Source organism: Petromyzon marinus, chromosome 42, assembly GCF_048934315.1.
Source record: "Petromyzon marinus isolate PM22_M1 ecotype Great Lakes invasive population chromosome 42, UKy_Petmar_22M1.pri1.0, whole genome shotgun sequence".
NCBI lineage: Eukaryota > Metazoa > Chordata > Hyperoartia > Petromyzontiformes > Petromyzontidae > Petromyzon > Petromyzon marinus.
Genome location: NC_133708.1, coordinates 12,698,521 through 12,721,762, shown reverse-complemented (window position 1 = coordinate 12,721,762; position 23,242 = coordinate 12,698,521). Strand labels below are relative to the sequence as shown.

The following is a 23,242-nucleotide window of genomic DNA, read 5'->3' as shown; positions in this document are numbered from 1 at the left end:
CTGTTTAGGCATGCGGTGGCTGGGTATGCGGGCTACATGGCCCAGCCAACGCAGCCTTGCCTGCCGTAGGAGCTCACCGATGGGACTTTGTTCAGATCATTCAAGGATTTGCGAGCTCCTCACACAATCCAGCCTGATTAAACCCAGGATGGATCGCTGGCAGGCCAGGCTAAATGTTTCTAACCGGCGAAGATGTTCCATTAGGGGGGGGTCCACGTTTCGCAAGAGTAAAGAAGGGAGGGCATGAGTGTGGACGAGAAGACCTGGAGCTTCGTGTGGAGCGATAGACCAGATAGCTTCCACGCAGCGTTACGCAACCAATGAATAAATAATGCTGCTCAACTGATTCGAAGTTAGACCTTTGCTGTCAAACCGGAGCCGGTCACACCACATACGCACACACAGATTATATAAACGCGTGTGCATGGGGCGGTGACATCACTGAGAGGTCGTGCGTGTGCTGCTTGATGCCCAGGTTCGTGGTTCAGACCCTGCGCCCCTCCCTGGTTAATACTGCGGATTTAATGAGCATATATTATTCCGCGTCGTCTGCTTCAGAGCAGAGTGTCAAAGATCCTGTGGCGTTATTCGGAAAAGAGTAGGCCAAATTTGTGAACAGAAAATAACAGCGAGTGCAAATTATTTCGATGGAAAACGAAGAGCATCATCGTCCCCCTACTGTAAACACACGTTCAGGCCGACGCTGTGCTCATCCTGTGCCCACACAGGGACAGCTGTCACCAGGGGGTCCCCGGAGGGGAAAAAAAAACACCCTGTGGTTTGAGACGTCCATCACGTTACGAACACAATGCAAATGCGAGTTGTTTTTGCGCGCTCGTTCACGAACACGATAGCTCGTCACCCGAGTGCATCGCTCACCCGGTCCCCGGGAAGGCCTATGGGTCCTCTGTCTCCCTTCTGGCCATTTATTCCACTTTCTCCGGGGTCCCCGTGCTCCCCCTGTCGTGGAGGGGGGAAGAACACAGACACTCGCTCACTCGGCATCTGGCCGCGGGCATCTTGACGAGCGCCTCGACGACGAGTCGACCTTAGAGGACAGCCGGGCCGTGACCTCATTTTCACCGCGAAGACATCGGTGGCACGGGTAAGAGTGCGGCGATGAATTATCAATCAAGTCCCGCCATCTCCCTGCTCAAACGAGGAGCGAGGGGGAAAGGGAGAAGTGGCCGGGTGGCTCAGCGGGAGGGCAGAGTGGCTCACAATCGAAAGGTCGCGAGTTCAGCTTCTGGTAGAGGGTTGACTCAGCCCATCGCTCGTTCCTCCGGAGTCGATAAAATGAGCACCAATTTACGGGCAACGTCAAACAGTGGTTGTTCTATGGAGAGACTCCTCCCCCCCCGTCCGCCCCCCCCCCCCATCATAGCAATGTGGAATTTCCACCACTGCTTCAGGGATGTACAGAGGAGTTGAGCACCGCATCGTATGAGTAGAACATCGCTTTGACTTGAGAGCAGGAATACAATCAGAGATTGTTTGTAAAAGAATGCAAAAAAAAAAGGCATTTGCTGAAACTTTAACATGACCGACCTTGTCGCCTTTATCTCCCGCGAGGGTCTTTTCAACCTCAATCTGCAGGGGGACAGAAGCAGCAGTGCAAACAACATCATAAACACTGGACTGAGAAAACAACAACAATAACAACCTATATAGGTAAAGGTGCAGCCCTGCAATTGCTTCCTCATGCCGCTGCTCGATAAGAGGGTATGGGGCTGACTCTTAAGTACTGGTCAAATGTCTTGGAAGGGGTGGGAGTACCCACACTTTACCCCACCGCACTTCAACCCACCCCACGTGACCAGCTCAGCTGACCGACTAATTGTGCCGCACCCGATGGGTGAAAAACTGTGGCGGCAGAGGAAATTGAAGATGCTTCGTCTCGACCACCAGCGTGCTCTGGGAGATCGAACTGAACTGGCGAGCTCTGGATTGCGAGCGCAATGTGCTGACCGTTACACCGTGGCAGGATCCCATGATATATAATTATATAAATACATAAAACATAACATTCAGACTCTATAAATTCGGCCTATGTAAATGACCAGAATAATGTGCTCCCATATGTTGTGTGGAACATCATGGCATTCAAGAGGCAGTTGGAGACGTATCAAGATGTAACCTGCAGAAGGGCTTTGAGACCCATGTAATCCAGATTAAGGCCAAACAATTCAACACATTTATGCATAAATTTCGATTTAAAGCTTTTGTGACTGCAAGGATTCATCTTCTTTGGTTCTTTCGGTAAAGTCATGTAGAATGAGAATAAAATAAGAAAATAATCAAATAAAATAACACAATAAATCACTCAGCTATTTCAATGCTAAATTCTCCTGTTTGATTTGTACTAGGTGCCTCTGTGGATGTGAAGGCTTTGACTTTAACATAGCTATTTCTATGACCAGTCACAAGCTAATCACGCAGCTATTTCAATGCTAAATTATCCGAACCAAACATTAAACTAATTTTCAATGGTACAGTATATTTTTTCAAGTAGTGGTATCCCAAACTTTCGCAGCAGCTTAAATTCCCTTTTCACACCATCAATAGGTAAACTCCCCCCCACTCGCCGGTCTGCACATGTTCACCCCCTCTACACCGTTCATCATGCTAAGTCCGCCAATTAAATGCTATTTTTTATGCTAATTCCTTTGTCAAGGCGCTCTGTTTCTTCTCACACAGCTTAAAAGTCGCGGTCTGAGCTTGGCTGTGTTCGCTCCAGCGCTGTCCTCCAGACAGTCTCGTCCCTTCACCTGATGAAGGCCACTTGTGTTGTGGCCGAAACGTCGTGAGAATTTCATTGTATTATTTTATTTGATTAATTTATTATTTTATTCTCATTCTACGTGACTTTACCGAAAGAACCAAAGAAGACATTTACGCATCCATGCTAAGTCAATAACATTACTCATTTCCCCACTGGGAAAAAGATCAGCATGTCCATGTTGAATCGTAGTCCGAATGCATGCAGCACAGCGAGGATCCCGGGTCAACTTTGCGTGGCTGTGAAACGAAATTTATTTAGCAAATTACGCGTGTGGCATATTCCGTTGAAGCTGGCCAGGATACCTTGTTGAGTTGTGAGATCAACTCCTGGCCGGAGATCAAATCATCATCTCCATCATCATCATGAGTAGCAGCAGCAGAAATAGCAGCAGCAGCATTATCATTATTATTAGCAGCATTATAATTATTATTAACAGCATTATCATTATTATTAGCAGCATTATCATTATTATTAGCAGCATTATAATTATTATTAGCAGCATTATCATTATTAGCAGTATTATCATTATTATTAGCAGCATTATCATTATTAGCAGCATTATCCTTATTATTAGCAGCATTATCATTATTATTAGCAGCAGCATTATCATTATTATTAGCAGCATTTTCATTATTATTAGCAGCATTTTCATTATTGTTAGCAGCATTATCATTATTATTAACAGCAGCATTATCATTATTATTAGCAGCATTATCATTATTATTAGCAGTATTATCATTATTATTAGCAGCATTATTATTAGCAGCAGCATTCTCATTATCTTGATCAGCAGCAGCATTGGCAGCAGCAGCAGCAGCATCATGTTGTAGGTTTGGCGGAGAATTCCTCGCAGCTCCATAACGAGCACACAAGAGGCGTACATCACTGATGACTGCGCCAATACACCAACGCGTGTTCTGGTGCAACAAGCGGACTTCACCCAGCCGTCCCCCCTGCGTTGCCGTGGAATGGCTTACAATTGAAGCCTATATCTTATTTTTTCAACCGCCACACTAAAGAGGAGACGTGTGTACACATTGAAGCCCTTTTGTCCATCCACCGCTACGATGAAGGCCTCGCTACGTCGTGTCGATCACGAGCAGGGATCGTTCGACCTAATTTCGCCGCTCTAAGAGTGTCCAAACCCTGCGCGCGCACGAATAAAATTAAAATCCAATTCTTACACCTGCCCCGATTACACAGCTTGACGGTTTCCATACTGTTCCCGCTTCCAGACATTGCACAGACAGGGCATGATGATGAGGATGACGACGAGACCACCGCGTCCCCGTCGCTTGACTGTTCGTATAACCATCCGTCCTCCCGCGCTATCAACCCCCGCAGCAGTGGACAGAGCAAACAAATTGTACACAGCAGCACACTGCCCCACACCTCCCCCCCCCCCCACGATCTTTAACCGTCCTCCCGTCTGCTCTGCTTAGCCAGGCAGGAAGTGGCAAAGCGAAGGGGTTTTTTTTGCCGGCGCTCGGGGGGGTGAGTGGGAGAGAGGCTCGCATTGGACTTACAACTTTCCCAGGAGGACCCGGCACGCCTTGCTCGCCCTGGAAATAAATGAAGGTGAGATCAGTAACGAGCGGGGCGCGGTTTGTTGATGAATGAGCCATGAATGGACTGTTACGGGGCAAAGCCACCGATTAATGCTTATTGACGATTGTTCCCCTTCTACCCGGGGCTATGGGATGAACAGAAATTGGCATTCGTGAAAAGCGGATTTCAGGAGTGATTGATGTCTTGATGGGAAGGCAATTGGTGCGAAAGTTTTGTTCTTGTTAGATTTAATTACCACTAGATTTCTACTGATTAGATTTTTTTTCAGCATAGAAATTTGAACACAATTTAAGTTGTGTCGTCAGTGCTCAAGTCCAGTTTATTTCAAAGGACTGTGTTAGCTCACAAGCTCTTAAGGTGGGATTCATCGATAAAAACACCGTTTCCATGACAGACATAACAGATCAGTGACAAATAAACATAATAACACAAATGAATACAGACAAAGAAATGGTTATAAATCATATACTTTCAAATGTAACATTTATATTTTAAAAGTTTTAGCCAATTAAGGAATCAAATAAAGTGCAATCTTAGGCTCAAAGAGTGGAATTTTTTTAAACACACCATTTCCCAAGAAACACATTTAAATCTCCATTAAAAAAAAACAAATATATATGCGCTATCAATCAACATTGCAGCCAGCAGAGTCTCGCAACGTCGCTTCAGAGAAGGCCCCCCCAGAAGAAGACATCACGGAAGTACTTCTGAAGTCACTTCAAAAGGCTTCTTTATCCAAACTAGAGAAAATGTTTGATAAGCTCTCCAAACAGTGGTCGTTGCATGTCAATTAGAGCCATTTTTTTTATTCCCACAGCTGGAATAAGCTGTAAAAAGTGAACGTCTTTCGCACCATGCGTAGCCAACCGTGCTAATCTGAGGTGCGCGGGAAGAGCAACAAATTAAACACAAGAAGCAGTTGTAAAGAAATGAGTTTTGAATCTATATTTAAATGTGCATAGCTCCAGTGGCTTCCTAATATCGGAGGGAAGGGGGTTCCAGATGGCCGCTGCGCAATGTGCAGCCATTGGCGATGAGGCTGGCTCCCATCAACTCGCCGCACTTGGGAATTCGACTTAATCACAGATGGCTCCAACCCAGCTTTGAACCCAGCTTCTACTGCATCGCAGGCTGCGTCTTTAGCACAGCCCCTACAAGCCCACAATAAGCCACCCGTTTACAAAAGGTTCCCACAGACACCGCGCAGAGCAGAAGACGAGGTGCCCCATTCAAATTGATGGCATCAGAAATCAGAATATGTATTCATACTGGAGGGCATGGCAGTCGAGCGGCAGCACGTTTGCCGTTGATTGCAGAGGTTCGTGGTTCGACCTCAGCGGCTGCCCTAATTAATACTGTGGGCGTAGTAACCGTAACATATGCGCCGTCTGCTTCAGGGTGGACATTAAAACTCCCGTGATGTTATTCAGAAAGAGAGTAAGAGGCTGCCACGTGCGCCATACATCATGGCACAAATCGGATGATGTACTGGAAAAAAACTAAATTGGGAATAACCATGCAGCAACATCAATCATCGCCTACTGGCAGACTAATATCCACATTGTGCTGCACAAGGACAGATGCCACTGGGGGCTCCCTTTGGCTAAACTGCTCGGGCAATGGAATTGTTGAGATGAGATGCAATGTAAGGTGCCTTGTTCTGCTATGGCATGTAAACAATCTCCCCTACACATGCAAATCCGTATCCTAAACATATGAAGCACGTGACTTACCATGTCCCCTTTACTGCCCTTAGATCCATTTACTCCTGAAGTTCCCTGTGAAACAAAGAGAACAAGAGTCATATTATAAAAAAAACATATATATTTTCTTTGGTTCTTTTGGTAAAGTCACATACGTGACTTTGAAGATGAATCATTGCAGTCACGAAAGCTTTAAATCGAAATTTAACATATATATTGTTAAAGGCTCTGCTCATGAATAGGCACGTGATGAGTAATAAACTTGTAAAATGTTGTATCCATACGACCAGGATATACGTGCGTGACATTGTGTATTAAAGGATGATCACTTACAATGCACACCCAGAATTTGCTCACTCAATGAACATGCTACCTCTAGGCTAACGAACCAAAGAAGACAGATAATAACAAAGGGCAGCAAAGCACAGCACAAACGAGTACAAATAGGGCAGACAATGCACGAGACATTGCAAATGGCATAGCGTGCGTGGGGAGTACAAATGAGATGGGACCAATGAGGCAGTAACAAACTATAGGGTTAACAGCAAAGCTTGTATGAACAAGGCAGACGGCACAGATGCAATATTGAACAAACCAAATGAGTCTTAACAAATGAGACAGATTAGGCGGACTGAGCGGAAGTGTACAAACAAGAGGGTAGGAGGAAAAACAAATCCACGAATCAATTCTTGAATGAAATTCAGAGCCGGTTTTCATCACAATTCATTGAATCGTCAAGACAAATTAATTAGTCTCACTCTGCTCAATTGGGGCAGAGGGGGAGGGGGTGCCGTGATTGAAGCACTCGAACTCGCACTCGGAAAGAAAGTTGTATAAGTTCAAATCTTTGTTGGAGAGTCCCTTTTGAAAAAAAATTAAACAATGCCCCCCCTGTCATAGTAATGTGGAATTTCCACCGCTGTTCCAGGGGCAGCCAATTGAGACCGGCACCGCCAAATGCCCATGTAAGAGAAAACTTTGACTCGACAATATAATTTGTCCTATGGATAAACTGGGCCTCTGCCATGGGAATGTGGAATTTTGACCACTGCAGCACAGTGTTGGGTACAATCTGCAGGACGCCCTTCTGAGCAGCGAGACTCTTCAAGTTGACTTATTTCGCTTTTTAATCGCGTTCGCGTGTTCACAGGTCAAGGGGAGGGACTTTTTATTGTTATCCAATCCATCATCGGCACCGTGAATACCGATGTGACATTTTAATTGTAAAAAAAATGAAGCACGAAAATAATTAATGCTGATTGATCGTTTACATTGTTTCCTTCCGATTTTTTTTTCACGGTGTCATTTAACTGGCGGCAAACTCAATGTGCAAATGCCAACGGTACGAAGCCCGGCGAGTCGACTTGCTTCCCCTTGCGTCATTAATAAACGCCGCCCGCCCTTGTCGGCCGGGGGAATCCGTGGAGCTAATTCGACACCGAACAAACCCTTTAATGGGAGGCTATAACGTCGCTCGGGAGAGCATGGAAAGTGGCCGCTCCACAGATGACCCACCAAGGGGCATCTAATCCACACGAGGAAGCTGCTCGCATCGAAGCATTATTTAGAAATGTGCATTCAGTGTATTTGCCTGCTGCTATGAATGTCCACGTGATACGCCATTTCTCTGTTCGGCTATCATTTGTGGCCAGGTCGCTTCTGAAAAGAAGCTGTACGGATGAGTGGGCCTTATCTGGGAAAAAAATATATGTTTAGCTTTAGTTTTGAGGCTCATGGGATAATGCTTTTAAAGGAAAAAAAAACAAACCTAATAAAACACACTATTGTTATAATTGTATTATGATAATGCTCATTTTGCCGAGAAAACCTCAACGAGTCTTATGACTTTTTTTTCAGGAGGACCCCGGCTAATTGTTCACAATAGGTGGGCGAGCAAGGCGAGTGGGGGCGATGGTAAAACAAAACTAGCCGTTATCTTGGACACTCTTAAGAGTGCGTGCCCTTGGCTGTCTTACTCGGGTTTGACGCTTCGGGAGTGAGAAAGGAGCGAAAGCAAAAAAAAAGCCGATGGACTAACGGGTAAGCGGGTTGGCCGCTCGCTGCAGAGGTTCGCGGTCCGACTCCAGCGGCCACCCTGGTTAATACTGCGGCGGTGTAACTGACCGTAATGCGCGCCGCACGCTTCACAGTGTACGTTAAAGATTCCGTGACGTCATTCGTGGGATTGGGCCACGGTGCGCTGGCGTCGCGGTCCAATCGTAACAAAAAGGTTTGCACCGCAAATGACTCAATTCGCGAGTTGTTCAAGACAACGCCACGTGGCGCGTGGGCCTCGTGGACGGGGAACTCACGTCGCTCCCCGCCGGACCTGGCTCTCCCTTGTCTCCCTTGTCCCCGATGTGTCCGTTGACGCCGGCTGGCCCCTGCATCCAGCCGCAGACGGATGACATACCGGACGAGTCATCGAGGGTTGACACGATGGTGAAAAGGCCGGTTGTTATTACAGCCAGCCAGTCATAGCCAACACACAGCCAGAATGGGTGTATGCGATGATCTGCCTGCCCAGAGATTCGAATCAATTGTCACTAACTTCAGGGTCGTTTTTAAGATAAAAAAAAATCTGCATTTTTATACAAATTTTACCATCCCGTCTGCACAGTTTTGCCCGCTCTATTCACCTCAATGAAGCATCAGCAGCGTGAATTAGAAATAATCGATTCTCACAAACAGACAATTCCATTGTGCGTCTCACCCGTGCATGGGGGTGTAAACGAGGATCTCGGTGGCAGGGACTTACTGCTCCAATTCGCCGAATTAGGGGGCCCCACCCCCCACCACGAGCGGGCAAACGACGTCAGGTTTCAGGCTGCCGCCGATGCATGCTGCCATGGAAGGGCTGCCAAGACTGACGGTACAAGCGTAGCCCCGGCCCACGATGGACAAGCAGGAAGGGCTTCAGTGCCTTTGTGTTGTCGTTTGTTGTCGACTGTTCCCACCCCCACACCCCCCCCTTCCATTGATCGATCGCGATGGGGTCCATACCCCTCGTGGATGTCTCGGCCCGGTTGTTTTTTTTGTCATTGTTGTCCAGTGTCACGGCCTTGAGTCCTTGCATTGAACAAAAATCTAATATTTTTTGTCTATTTATATACATAAGAAATTTCTGATTGTTGCTGGCCACTCGGTGTTTTTGAGCCTCGGCTCGGCAACGTTGATAAGGACGCCCGAGCATCGTCCACATCCACCACATCCACCTACGCAGGTGGACCTGGCGTGGTTTAATACAAAAATTACTGGGTACATTCGCAAGTTTAACTTACCGAATGAACCGCGGTAAAGTTTGACGACCGTGAAAACTATTAGGGCTGAATAAAACGCGGTGGGTTATACGTTGAAGAGTTATGAAGGCCCCCCCTCTCCCCTTTTTTGATGGGCCACGAAAATTTGTAAAGCAACGTGGGTTTGCGCGTTATTATTCGACACATAATTGATTTGGCAGAAATTCAAGGCCATGAAAGGGAATTTCATTTCAAAGGGAGCATCAAGGCTTGTTGAATATTCATTGCGTTTCAGTGGAAACTCACTGATTAAGCCGGCAGCAGCTAATTAGCGAGTGCCTGGGCAATTTGATCTGCCTGGGTGGTACTGTGGTTAAGAGTGCACGGCTCAGAATGTGAAGGTCGCGGGTTTCAAATCCAGGTCGGGGGTCGACTTAGTTAATAATTAGCACTGTCGTCGTGCTTTTGTGAAACATAACACGAGCACCGCTTTGTTTAAGGTGTCGTGGTTAGCGCACCAAACTTGCGATCCAGAAAGTGGCCCGTTCAAACCCCCGGCCATTCGAGCAATGGGACAATGTTCTTAAATCCCTCCACTCCTGTCCACTCAGCAGAGTAAATGGGTACTGCCACAGTTAGTGAACTGGCAGTTCACGTGTGATGCGCTAGAGAACCATATATCTCTTGTTCAGAAGCAACCTGGCCACAAATGATAGCGCGACGAAGTGGCTTATCATCACTTGGAAATTTATAGCGACAAACCAAATACTGTCAACACACATCCATTCTAAATGTGGAGGGAGGAAACCAGAGGACCAGAAAAATAATCCATGCGACCACGGGGAGAACATGCTAACTCAAAATATACAGGTGTCAGGGTCGAGATCAAACCCACGACCTCCTGCGTACCAAGCAAGGGAGTTAACATCTCGCCACCGCGGCATCCCTGCCACTTGCAACATAAAAGTAGGTCATCTTACTGTATGTCAAATGGTTTCATCCTCCCGATTGATTGATTAACTGGCTCCTGCTACGGGAACGTGGAATTTCCACAACTCGTATCGGGGGCCGCCAATAGAGATGAAGCGGCCGCCCCGCGGATCGTTTGAGTGGTGCGGCGCAGTTAAGATTCTAAGATTCGCGGCTCGTGGTGACGCTGGCGATGGCGACGACGCATCCCGAGTGCTTTTCTCCAGGTACCCGCAATCCACGGATCCCCGCTGCCCCAGGCTGTCCCATGTCACCCTGTGGGGGGGGGGGGGGGGGGCAGGGGAGGGGAAAAAGTAAAATCGTTAAATCAAACGTTGCAATAAAATTCATTTAAACAAATTATTAAAATATGCAACATGTGGCAGGTTTACATGAGATCGACAAAACTATTCATAAAAAGCAAGTGGGCTTGGGTAGGACACGTCGTGTATGTGTAATAACAGGGTGCCACCTGTCGACCTGGAAGGGTAATCACGGGTATGGGCAAGGTTATGTAACAACTAATCAGAAGGGGGGCGTATCTGGGTTGAAGGTAAAAGGTGGGGTTAGTCGGGAAGCTCCGGGAACCTGCTGGAAGTTTCTGGAAGGGGGCGTGGCCAGAGGCGTGGCCTGGCCACGCCGAGAGGTATATAAGGGGGATGGAACCGCAGGTTCAGGGCTGTTGTGGGGTCCCGAGTCCTGGCTGCGTCGCTGCTCGCCGTTCATCTCTCTCCGTCATCTCTCTCCGTCATCTCTCTCCGTCATCTCTCTCCGTCATCTCTCTCCGTCATCTCTCTCCGTCATCTCTCTCCGTCATCTCTCTCCGTCATCTCTCTCCGTCGTCCGGCCGCATGGAAGATCCTCTGCATGGCTCCCTTCGCCGTCATCGTCACGCCAGTCAGTCAGCTGTGTGGTTGGATGTAGGCGATGGGACTATGTCGAGAGGTCGGCTGTGCGTAGCTAAAGTAGAGACTAATATATATTACCCAGTGTTGTGCCCAGTGAGAGGAGACGTGTATATATGTGTATATATGTGTATATGTGTGTATATGTGTGTATATGTGTGTATATATGTGTATATATGTGTATATATGTGTATATATGTGTGTATATATGTGTATATATGTGTGTATATATGTATCGGCCTGTGTTGTGCCGAGTGTGAGACTAAATGAGAAGCTCTTGACACAACGCATCTCAGAAGTCACTCACTATGTATGTATGTATGCTGAACTTCTTTGGTGTCATACGTAGGCAATCGTGCTAATCGCAGGTGTGAGGGAAGGACAACTAATGAAACACAAAAAGCAGTTCTAAAGACATTAGTTTGTCAATCTAAATTATTTATAAGCGCATAGCTCCAGTGGCTTCCTAATATCAGAAGAGCATTCCAGAGGGCCCCAGAAGCGCATCTGAAAGTGCGCGTAACGAGATAGGATGATGGCCTACGGTCAGGAATAACAAGGGGGTGGATGCCAAGGAATGGAACGCCTCGGAGAGAACTTACATAAAGGAGATGGAGCGATGAAATCGGCTCTAGTGTGCAGGCTTAAGTTTAAATGTTGCATCGCAGGATCGTGAGACAGTGCCGGGGCTTGGGAAGGCCTTTATCCAGCAGTGGATTGACCATGGCTGCTGATGCTGAAGATGATGATACAATAATAAACACATCTCACCTTGGGTCCAAGCGCTCCTGCTTCTCCCTTTTCGCCCTGCAAGAAAAATCAAATCAGGAACAAAAAACAAAGGCCCCGTATACCAATTTTAGATATACCCTTACCACCAGACTACTGGGGCAAGACAAAAGACAAAGATCCCCCGTATAGCCTTAACAGACTGTTTTGGAAAGTGCTGCTAGCGAGCACCTATGAAGGCCGGCACGGCACACGAGAGGGTGGGCGGCCAACACCACGCCCGGCCACCTTTGTCTCCCCAGTGGCGATATTTACACACCGCACCAGGTACTCATTTGAGGCTGAGTCGACCTAGGGGAGGCCCAGGACAGGTTCAGATAATCGTCACTGGTGTTGGCCGTGAGCGGGAATCGAACTAGGGTCACCGGGTTCATAGCGCAGCGCGCTAACCGCTACCCACTACCGCTCCCCATACTGGGGCAAGAACACACACACATCTACCATTAGACGTCAACGCATTACACCAGTGCAACTTTGACCATCACCAAGTCCTAACCCACAGTGGGCGCAAAGGGAAGGGGCAGCGGAGGGGGAAGTGGCGGCGCAGTGATTAGCGCACTGAGCTCCGACGAACCGGGCGACCCGAATTAGATTCCCGCTTCCCGCCACCGGGCAGGAATAGAAATGAAAAGAGCGGCGCCGTGATCGTGTTCGAGCGGCGCGTTAAGACTTTCCTTAAAATAATAACCGCGCCAACGGAACGTATCAAACTCTGCGAGCGCGAGGCTACTGCCGCGACTCCCTTAAGAGCCGCCGCCTGTTGTCATCCGGCTGTTTTTTTCCGTGTGGAAATATAAATCAAAGTCCCGGGGTCGGATAGCTGAAGCTGAGAATTTTTTTTTAATGAGACACAAACGACAGTCCCATCACAATCCTCAGCAAGCACAGCTGACATTTATATATCGATCACGTTGCCCGGACAGCTCGCTGATTTCTTGTTTCTTTTCGACGTTGCTATACTGGGTGTTTGTGTTAATATATTTATGTTTAAATATTTCACAATTCGGGTTGGTTGCCCAGTGATTAGGGCACACAGATCACAACAGGATAGTTTGCAATTATAAATTTGTATTTACATTGCATCCAGCCACGTGATACAGCGGTCGAGGGGGCGGCTCGCAATCGGAAAGGAAGCGAGTTCAACTCCCGGTTAGGGGTTGACTCAGCTCAACATCCCTCCGGGGTCGATAAAACGGGCGCCACTTTATGGGGACATTCAACCGCAGTGGCCTTTTGGGAAGACTTGCTCCCGCCATGGGAATGCAGAATTTCCAGCACTGGCTCCGCGGGGGCTGTATAATCAGGAGATGAGCAACTTATTGATGCTCATTCGAGCAGGAAACCACTCGCGACTTTTTGTTGACTTTAACAATTTGTATGGACGTGGCGTCTGCATGTGAACGCATCTCAAGGTGGACAAAACAGTGGAAGTGCGTCGCGCGGAACAAGGAGGCCTATAAATATTTTTTGCTGTTTTTTTACAAACATTTTAAAATGCACTGCCTGTGCTCGCTCCACCCTGGCTGGGGCCTGTGACTGACTGCAGGCTGGGGCGCCGTGGTGGAGGGATGTTAACTACCTCACTTGGTATACAGGAGGTTGTGGGTTCAATCCCGATCCTGACGCTGCTGTATATTTGGAATTTGCATGCTCTCCCCGTTGTTGCGCGGATTTTTCTCCGGGTCCTCCAGTTTTTCCCTCCACATTTAAAATCAACATGCGTTTAGAGTATTTGGCTGGTGTAAATGTCCACACGATAAGCCACTTCGTTGAGCTATCACGTGTGGCCAGGTCGCTTCTGTTGAAAGCCGTTTAGCTCAGTGTGCCTTACCCGGTAAAATAAAAAGTTTAGTTTAATAATTATCATCGATTGATTGCTGGATGAAAGCCTGCCCCAAATCCACTGCTGATGTTAGCCATGGCCGTGAGTTAATCTCAGATCACCAGGATCGCACCGTGGTCTGGGGATAATATTCTCGGGCCGACTCGCACTGCGGGGGAGTTTATTACTTGGCACAGATTTGCATTTGCGCAGTGTTTTTTGATTTCGCAGCTGTTTTTATACCGATTTCTCTTTGCTTCGTGGACGCACGTTATTCTGTTTGCTGTTGCTGCTGCTATTTTGGCGACCCATTGACAAAGAAAATTAGAATCAGAATATTAATTTATACTGGAGTAATCCGATGAGATACAAAGCTCTTTTTTTCACAGATTCCCAGTAGAAATGGGGGAAAGACAATCTGACAAGCGTACGTGCTGCCACGTGCTTGGGAATGACGCCGAGAGGGACAAAGAGAGGCACGTGGGGGATTGGAGAACATCAACAAAGTCGGAGACACCACGGGAGGAGGCCGCTGGAAGGGGATGATGGCTGACGTTTTTGAGATTCGGCGTGGCAGCCAACGGAGGCATTTCACTCTGCTGGAGGATGTGCCCAGGCGGGACAGAGCGATGACGATGAGAGATGGCGATGGTGGCGATGTGTTGACGACCTTGAAACGTGATCCTCCTGCACCACCGCTGCTGTAAATGCCACTGGTTCTTTATGTTCTGCAGATGTAGATGCCACTGGTTCTTCATGTTCTGCAAATGTAGATGCCACTGGTTCTTTATGTTCTGCAGATGTAGATGCCACTGGTTTTTCATGTTCTGCAAATGTAGATGCCACTGGTTCTTTATTTTCTGCAGATGTAGATGCCATTGGTTCCTCATGTTCTGCAAATGTAGATGCCACTGGTTCTTTAAGTTCTGCAGATGTAGATTCCACGGACGCTTCCAAGCTTGTCAGTGTTCACTCAAGCGCTGTCTTCCCGACAGTTCTGTTTCTTTACCTAAGGAAGGCTACTGGTGTTGTGGCCGTAACGTCGTGAGAATTGTATTATTATTATTTTTATTATTTTATTTCCATTCTACGTGACTTTACTGAAAGAACCAAGAAGATAGATTCCACTGGTTCTTTATTTTCTGCAGATGTAGATGCCACTGGTTCATGTTCTGCAGATGTAGATGCCACTGGTTCTTCATGTTCTGCAGATGTAGATGCTAATTCCCTTTGGTGTTCGCGTTTCCTCTCTACCATCTCGAAAAACTTACCAAGAGGTGTCTGCACAGTCGCTCTCTTCTGCTCTTCATAAATCAACTTGTAACAGGCAATTGCATCGTGAACAGCTGCCAACACACCATTGGAACCTCCTTTGTCAGTAGCAAAATATGATAATTGACTTTTTACCCTTTTATCTGGCAACAAAACTGACACCTTTTTTTTATAAGAAGTCATGTTTGCATTGACCACAAGACCTGCAGTCGAAATGCAAACAAAAAACATAACTCTGATCATGTATGCACTATCCTTTAAATTGATTGGTCCATACTCGAGGCAGCTTTCCTTAGAGCCTAGTCGCACATGGTGTTGGACCATCTGGTCCAACACCATGTGAGACTATGTCCAGTCGCCTGTTTGGACCGGGAGTCGTAAGTTCAACAGCCGCGAAATACATGCGGTGGCTGTTCAGTGTCAAGCACTGCAGGACCGAAACACTACAAGGGTTATGAAGGTGTTGGCAGCTGATAATTGTTTTTTTACTCTTTTATCTGGCAACAAAACTGACACCCTGGACTGTCTGGTCCAACACCATGTGAGACTAGGCTCTAAGGAAAGCTGTCTCGGGTGTGGACCAATCAATTTAAAGGACAGTGCATACATGATCAGAGTTATGTTGTTTGTTTGCATTCCGACCGCAGGTCTTGTGGTCAATGCAAACATGACTCCTTGTAAAAAAAATGCTTCAGTTTTGTTGCCCGAAAAAAGGGTAAAAAACAATTATCAGCTGCCAACACCTTCATAACCCTTGCAGTGTTTGGGTTCTGCAAGTGATCGACACCGAACAGCCACCGCCATCTATTGCGCGGCTGTTGAACTTACGACTCGCGGTCCGAACAAGCGACTGGACATATGGACAGGTTTGTTCGTATCTCTGAAAGTTCGTAAGTTGAATGTTCGCAAGTAGAGGAGTCCCTGTAAAGTGGAATATCCATGATTTGTCTCAGGACTGAGTGCCACACCATGGCTTGTTTAAACAGGAAACCAGTTTAATGTCTTGAAAAAAAAAATATCCTTGTCAATGTGTTGCCAACGCCACTTCTACAATGAAATCATTTGCATCGACTCTCAAACCAGACCAGTGCCAATTAGCGCGCAGACAAACAATCAATACATGACAATCAATCGGTGCATGAATGCCATCGAACTGGTCGGCAGCCCATTGAGATTCATGATCTCATCCGCGAGGACAGTGGTTGGTGACTTGTGAAAGTGGAGAAGAATTTGAAATGCAACCAGTGCAGCCACGCAAAGAATCCGTGATCGATTCCCAACCACGGCTAACATCGGTGACACGTGATACCAGACACGGCCTCCCCCACACACCCCTCCCTGTCTTCGCCACTGCACACTGACCAGTGTGGTGAAGTATGATCAGAATTCCCTCCGTGTCCGACACGGCGTGGGTGATACCTTCATTCACTGGTGGATTGAGAATGTCTAGGAATTCCTAATTGTTATTATTATTACTTTTATATTTAATCTTTTTTTCTTTTAAAGGGAACATTGAATTCCTATTGTGCAATAGGCATGCATTTATAATGAGCCGTTTCTTTATTTAAAAGGAAATCTGAAAAATAATTATCCGCAGCAACAAAGTGGATTTGGTGTAATTCTAGATTTGAAGTTTTCGTTACTGCAATGGTCCATACTCTTTGGTTCTTTCAGTAAAGTCACGTAGGTAAAAATAAAAAGAAAGTTCATTAAATTCGGAGGCAACACAAGCGAAACGTCGTGAACCAAAGAGTATGGATTTGGTGTCTTTATTTATTTCTTCAGCACTTGAGACAAAAGGAGACTTCTACATTATGGTAAAATAGACATTTCTCGGTGATTTTACAGATATTGTATCGATTACCAATTTATTTCAACCCCAGCGATCGAAAGCAGAAGAGAATAAAGTATCAGAGCAGTGAATTTGAACAAATTGAAGGTCATATTCTTAGTTTTTTCGGTAAAGTCACGTTGAAGAGAAACAACAAAATAATAAAATATATATAAAACAATAAAAAAATTCTCACGACGTTTCGACCATAACTCAAACGGTCATCATTGACCTGAAGATGACCGTTTGAGTTATGGTCGAAACGTCGTGAGAATTTTTTTGTTTTATATATATATTTTATTATTTTGTTGTTTCTCTTCAACGTGACTTTACCGAAAAAAACTAAGAATATGAATTACTGCAGTCACGAAAGCTTTAAATCAAAATTTAAATTGAAGGTCAGTTACATACAGTGTAACAGTGACATGAAGTAAGGTTTTTATGACGTAGTTTTGTGCAAGATTCACTGCCGTTAAATTTACACAAGATACAATTACACTGCTCATTTTTTTCGTAAATATTACAGCTTCCGTCCTTGGACGGGCAAACAAGCTCGTGAATTTATAAGATAAATAAACTTGTATTGGAAACTGCTGCCAACAGCAGTGCCGCTAACCCGTGTCAATTCAATGGGCCTCTTGTCCACAACCCGGTGGTGCACGCTAATATTGCATGCCCTGTAAATGGTGTTTGTCAAATAGCACCAGAGCTTACATGTTTAGTCCTTTCACATGTATTTATATTTATATATTTATATAAAAAAGAGCCTCAGTGTACCAAGGCTACTTTTGAGGAGACGTGCGTAGTGGTAACAACCTGCGCCTCACAGCAAGAAGCGTCTGGGTTTGATTCCTGACTCGGGCGTCTTTCTGTTTGAGGTTCGTATGTTCTCTACTTTCTCCTGTAACTTAAACCATGTCATTGGTGCCAGCCACGTATTGTAGAGGAGGCCTGTCCTGTACAAACAACTATAATGTTCATAATATAGGTTTTTTGGGGTTAATATGTATAAAAAACCCCTAGATTATGGATGATATTGGTCACGAAAGCCTACATGTTAAACTAACTAAAATGTTATATTATTTAATTGATGTTTGGATAAATGGAAACTTCATGTGCCAGGAACTCTCGAACACATATACGATGGGATAACGATCAATATTTAGAGGCAGGCCACGTGAAGATTTTTTTTTAAGCCACGTGGAAAATCTATCGCGCATCTATTATATGACAGGGCAGATCGCGCTGCCTTGGATTCTTTGCCTTCAGACATAATGCCAATAGCACAAACAGAATAAATTGAGCAACAAAGGACCATAGATTTTTGTTTTGTTTAAGTACGTTTCCGGACACACCGCCATCCTGCTTGCCGGACTGCTACGCAGCCCAGTATTTCTAAGCCATCGCAGCCCAGTACGATAACCTCTTCGCAACCAAATCGCCGCATGGTCAACAGCGCTCTGCGGTGGGTATAAGCCACGACAAGTGAAGAGTCGTCTTCTAGCTTGGCTGTGTTCACTCCAGCGCTGTCCTCTAGACAGTCCGCTCCCTTCACCTGATGAAGGCCACTTGTGTTGTGGCCGAAACGTCGTGAATTTTTGTTTATTTTTTGTTGTTTTTTAAGCGACTTTACCGAATATAACCAAAGAGGAAGAGTCGTCTTGCCAATGACGTCTGTTAAAAACGGCACCATTTGTCGAAATCGGTCCAAGCTAGCCTTGCTAACACAAATGCTGTTTGATAACACTGGCCTGGAAAAGCCACTAGGCTGACGGACTAAAAAAAGAAACGTGATTCACGTACGGAGGCACAGAGTTGAGTTTTTGCTTGAATGACCTTTGACCCACGATGAGAATGGCTGCTAATGGAGGCGCCAGAGTGTTGCGGTGACCGTGGTCTTTCTTCGCTGGGTTCAGGGTTATGGACAAGGGCTCGGATGCGGTTTCTTACCTCTTTTCCCCGCATGCCAATCTGCCCCGGATTTCCCAGTCGCCCGGTCTCGCCTTTGTCTCCCTTCGCGCCAGGATCTCCCTGGGGGGGGGGGGGGGGGGGGGGGGGGGGGACGGGCGGCAGGGGGAGCAGAGACGGAGGGCGGGCGCATTCGATGTTCAGAGTCAAAGGAAGCTGCGCGGAGGCACTGTCACGCTGCTCGACAGACAAGATCACTGGATTGCGATGTCGGCAGACGTAGGCGGGGAATGCATACGTGGATGAAACAAGGCAGACAGAGAAGTGCGCAGTTACGAATAAACAAGAGACATATGCGGCGAATCGATTTAGAATGAAATTTTGATTTAAAGCTTTCGTGACTGCAGGGATTCATATTCTTGGCTCTTTCGGTAAAGTCACGGAGAAGGGAAACAATAAAATAACAAAAAATATAAAACAATACAATTCTCACGATGTTTCGACTGCAACACAAGCAATCATCATCAGGACGTTTCGACTGCAACACAAGCATCATCACAGGTGTGGTTTTCACAACTGATGATGATTGCTTGTGTTGCAGTCAAAACGTCGTGAGAATTTTATTGTTTTATGTTTTTATTATTTTATTGTTTCCCTTCTACGTGACTTTACCTACCAAAAGAACAAAGAATACGATTTAGAATGATCATAATCTTCAGCCATGATCAATCCACTGCTGGATGAAGGCTTCCCTCACAGACGTTGCCATCTACTAAAATATAAAACTTTTGTTATTTTATCAGGTAAGGCCCACTGAGATATGGAGCTCTTTTTCAGAAGCGACCTGGCCACAGATGATAGCTCAACAAAGTGGCTCATCATCATCACGTGGAAATGTAGAGCAGCAGCCAAATACCCTAAACGCACGATTCTAAACGTGGAGGGAAAAACCGGAGGACTCAGAGAGAAATCCACACGACCACGGGGAGGGAGGACACGAAAACTCCAATTATACAGGCATCAGAGTCGGGATGGAACCCACGACCTCCTGTATACCAGGCGAGGTAGTCAACACATCGCCACCGTCGCCATCGCTCATCGTCATCGCTCTGTCCCGCCTGGGCACATCCTCCAGCAGAGTGAAATGCCTCCTTTGGTTGTGCCACTCCACGCCGAATCTCAAAACCGTCAGCCATCATCCCCTTCCAGCGGCCTCCTCCCGTGGTGTCTCCGACTTTGTTGATGTTCTCCAATCCCCCACGTGCCTCTCTCTGTCCCTCTCGGCGTCATTCCCAAGCATGTGGCAGCACGTACGCTTGTCGGACTGTCTTTCCCCCATTTCGGAAATGGGCGAATCCAACCCGTTAGCTAGCTAAAGGGTTGGATTTCGCAGTCACCCCGAAACACATCTCAGTTGATGATATAATTGCCCAGGTTGAGGTAGCCTTTAAGGGTTTGGGACACATTACTGCAGACGTGGCAAGATTGGAAATCGCAGCAATCCTCAAAAACGCTAAGACACCTGTTAGCAACATCAGTAAGGATGAGCCCTTTGAGCTTTCTCAATTAAAAAAGAGAAATGGCATCAGCTTTTCAGCCGACAAAGGCAATGCCACAGTCATCAAGGACAAAACCACATGCAATAACAAAATTCAAGCGGTTTTCATTAAAATGCTCTGCTGCTAGACTACCCAAATTGTAGGGCTTGCCAAAAATCCATGAAGAAGTTACACCCTTTTGTCCTATCGTATCCACCATTGACTCACCCACCTACAAACTGGCCCGATTTCTGTCCGAGACCTTACAACCATTCACTGGTAAGACCACCTCAGCTGTACTTAACTCAGCTCACTTGGTATCGTTAATTAAGGACATCTCACTCTCTCCAGGTGATTTGCACGTTAGTTTCGATGTAGTCTCTTTGTTTGCCAAAGTTCCTGTGCCTGACACCATTGCAATCATTGAAGATTTGGTCCAACAAGGACTGAATGCTGATGTACCGGCCCTGGTTAGACACTGCCTCACCAACACTTCACCTGGAATGGAACATTCTACAAACAAGTTGAAGGTACCCCAATGGGTTCTCCCTTATCTCCGGTTGTAGCCAATGTTTTTATGGAAAAAATTGAGACAGATGCCATCCAGGCATCCACTTCACGTCCGTCCTTGTGGAAGAGGTACGTAGATGACACGTTCGTCATCTGGCCACATGGCCGACCAGCTCTGAACCAATTCCTCAACCACATCAATTCCATACACCCAGCCATCAAATTCACCATAGAGGTGGAAAAGGATTGTAAGCTACCATTCTTGGATGTTTTAATCGAAAGGAGACCATATGGCTCAATGGGACACTCTGTCCACAGGAAAGCCATCCATACGGATGCATACCTAAAACCTGACTCCCACCACCATCCATCCCAGAAGAATTCCCTCATCAAAACTCTACACCATAGAGCTCGATGTTTTTCCGACCATCATCACCAAGCCAGTGAACTGGAACACGTACACCAAGCTCTTAAGATGAATGGATATTCAGACTACACAATCCGTGAAGCTATCACCCCAACCACTGGGAAAGAACCATTTGAGAACCCAATCAAAATCATCACTTTGCCATACATAGCAGGGGTCACCAAAAAGATTTCCAAAATCATGAGCAAACACAAAATCCAGGTTCTATTTAACATAGTACATAATATTCGTGATCTGATCCCTGACATGCAATACCCAAGTGTTTACAAACTAAGCTGTGTCTGCAGCAGTAGTTACATTGGGGAAACTAAGCGACATGTCTCAGACCGTCCCTCGTGAACATAAGGGAGATCTGAAACACGGTAGGACCAATACCTCAGCCATGGCTGATCATTATTTTAATGTGGTGGGCTCACACGAAATTGATTTCGCTTAGATGAAGGTACTTGGCAAACCCACTGGCTATCAACAAAGATTCGTTCATGAAGCCATCCATATATACAGACACAGACACAATTTCCACCGAGAAAATGGGTACAAACTGAGCAATCATTGGAAGGACGTTATTAACCAGTTTAAGTCATAACTGGCTGTGATGTTATATCAACAGGTTAAATTTCTCACACTAACACAGCCACCTCACGCGCCAAACTCGAGGTTGCTGCTCTTCGATCTTCCATTAACATGCTAATCTCTCACATTAACACGCTAATATCTCACATTAACATTCTAATCTCTCACATTAACATGCTAATCTCTCACATTAACATGCTTATATCTCACATTAACATGCTAATCTCTCACATTAACATGGTAATATCTCATTAACATGCTAATCTCTCACATTAACACGCTAATCTCTCACATTAACATGCTGATCTCTCACATTAACACGCTAATCTATCACATTAACATGCTAATATCTCACATTAACATGCTAATCTTCACATTAACATTCTAATCTCTCACATTAACAGAGCCACCTCAGCTCGCTCGCCGTGGAGGCCGCTCAACGATGTTACAATGACATGCTAATTTTTACCTGGCAGCCTTTTGATTGGTGGAAAACCCACCACCGTCGCGGTCGCTGCCCACCACTCGCATTGCCATTGGCTGCTGACATTTGGGCTACGCCCATTTCAAACCTTTACAGTTTACTTTTAGAAGTTAACCCCCTTTTCCTGATGACGACCACTTGTGTTGCGATTGAAACCTCGTAGTTATTTTGGTATTTTCTTTGAACCTATCTACGTGACTTTACCAAAAGACCCATAGAATATTCCTATGTCAATGTCCATGATTTATGTTCCATAAAGTCATACCCGGCAGTAAACTTGTTTTAATCAGCAATTAGCACGGTTGGCTACGTATGGTGTGAAAGAAGTTCAACATATACACGTACATATATATAGACACAAACAGATACAGACCGAAAGCCACAGAGAGATGGGTGTAGTATTCAAAATCTGTATTTATTCAGAATTTGTAGTGAGCCAGGAGGAATCCGATGAGCTACGTATGAAGTATCTTTTTCACAGATCTCCAGTAGGGGTGGGTAGGCAAGATGCAGCATTATACACGACCACGGACACACAGACTGAGATGTCATCGTGATATAGAGAGACCGTACACAGATACTTGTTGCGACAAAGACAGATTCTGGCGGACAGGCTTAGCTCAGCTGAAGGTGGGGCAGATGCGAAGAGGCATAGACTGACACCAACAGACTGATGTGAAAATGTGTAGCGGTATTGATGGATGCCAACACACAGAGACAGATGGGTGCAGTGATAGAGGCATGTCGAGAGACACAGTTGGACAAACGTAGAAAAGATGGGTGATATGAAGAGACAGTGGCAGACATAAATAAATTGGAGTAATTATATTTTGGACAGAAGAATGCAGAAATAATGACATATACACTAGACACTGGCAAAATACACTGGCAAATAGGGACACATATGTAGACATGGAGACA

The 23,242-nt window shown here is 46.0% G+C and overlaps 1 protein-coding gene across 5 annotated transcripts in view; it reads right to left on the bottom strand.

The window, feature by feature from the left end:
* The window catches only part of LOC116951108 (uncharacterized), a 191,394-nt gene that overhangs the window by 52,009 nt on the left and 116,143 nt on the right, over nucleotides 1–23,242 (bottom strand). For all 5 annotated transcript variants that reach the window (XM_076073536.1, XM_076073537.1, XM_076073538.1 and 2 more), the window contains 8 exons: nucleotides 18,832–18,912; nucleotides 11,939–11,974; nucleotides 10,494–10,538; nucleotides 8,367–8,438; nucleotides 6,085–6,129; nucleotides 4,309–4,344; nucleotides 1,549–1,590; nucleotides 880–960 (listed from right to left, as the gene is read on the bottom strand). In XM_076073536.1, the coding sequence (XP_075929651.1) occupies nucleotides 880–960; nucleotides 1,549–1,590; nucleotides 4,309–4,344; nucleotides 6,085–6,129; nucleotides 8,367–8,438; nucleotides 10,494–10,538; nucleotides 11,939–11,974; nucleotides 18,832–18,912 (438 nt within the window). The remainder of the gene's footprint in view (nucleotides 1–879; nucleotides 961–1,548; nucleotides 1,591–4,308; nucleotides 4,345–6,084; nucleotides 6,130–8,366; nucleotides 8,439–10,493; nucleotides 10,539–11,938; nucleotides 11,975–18,831; nucleotides 18,913–23,242) is intronic.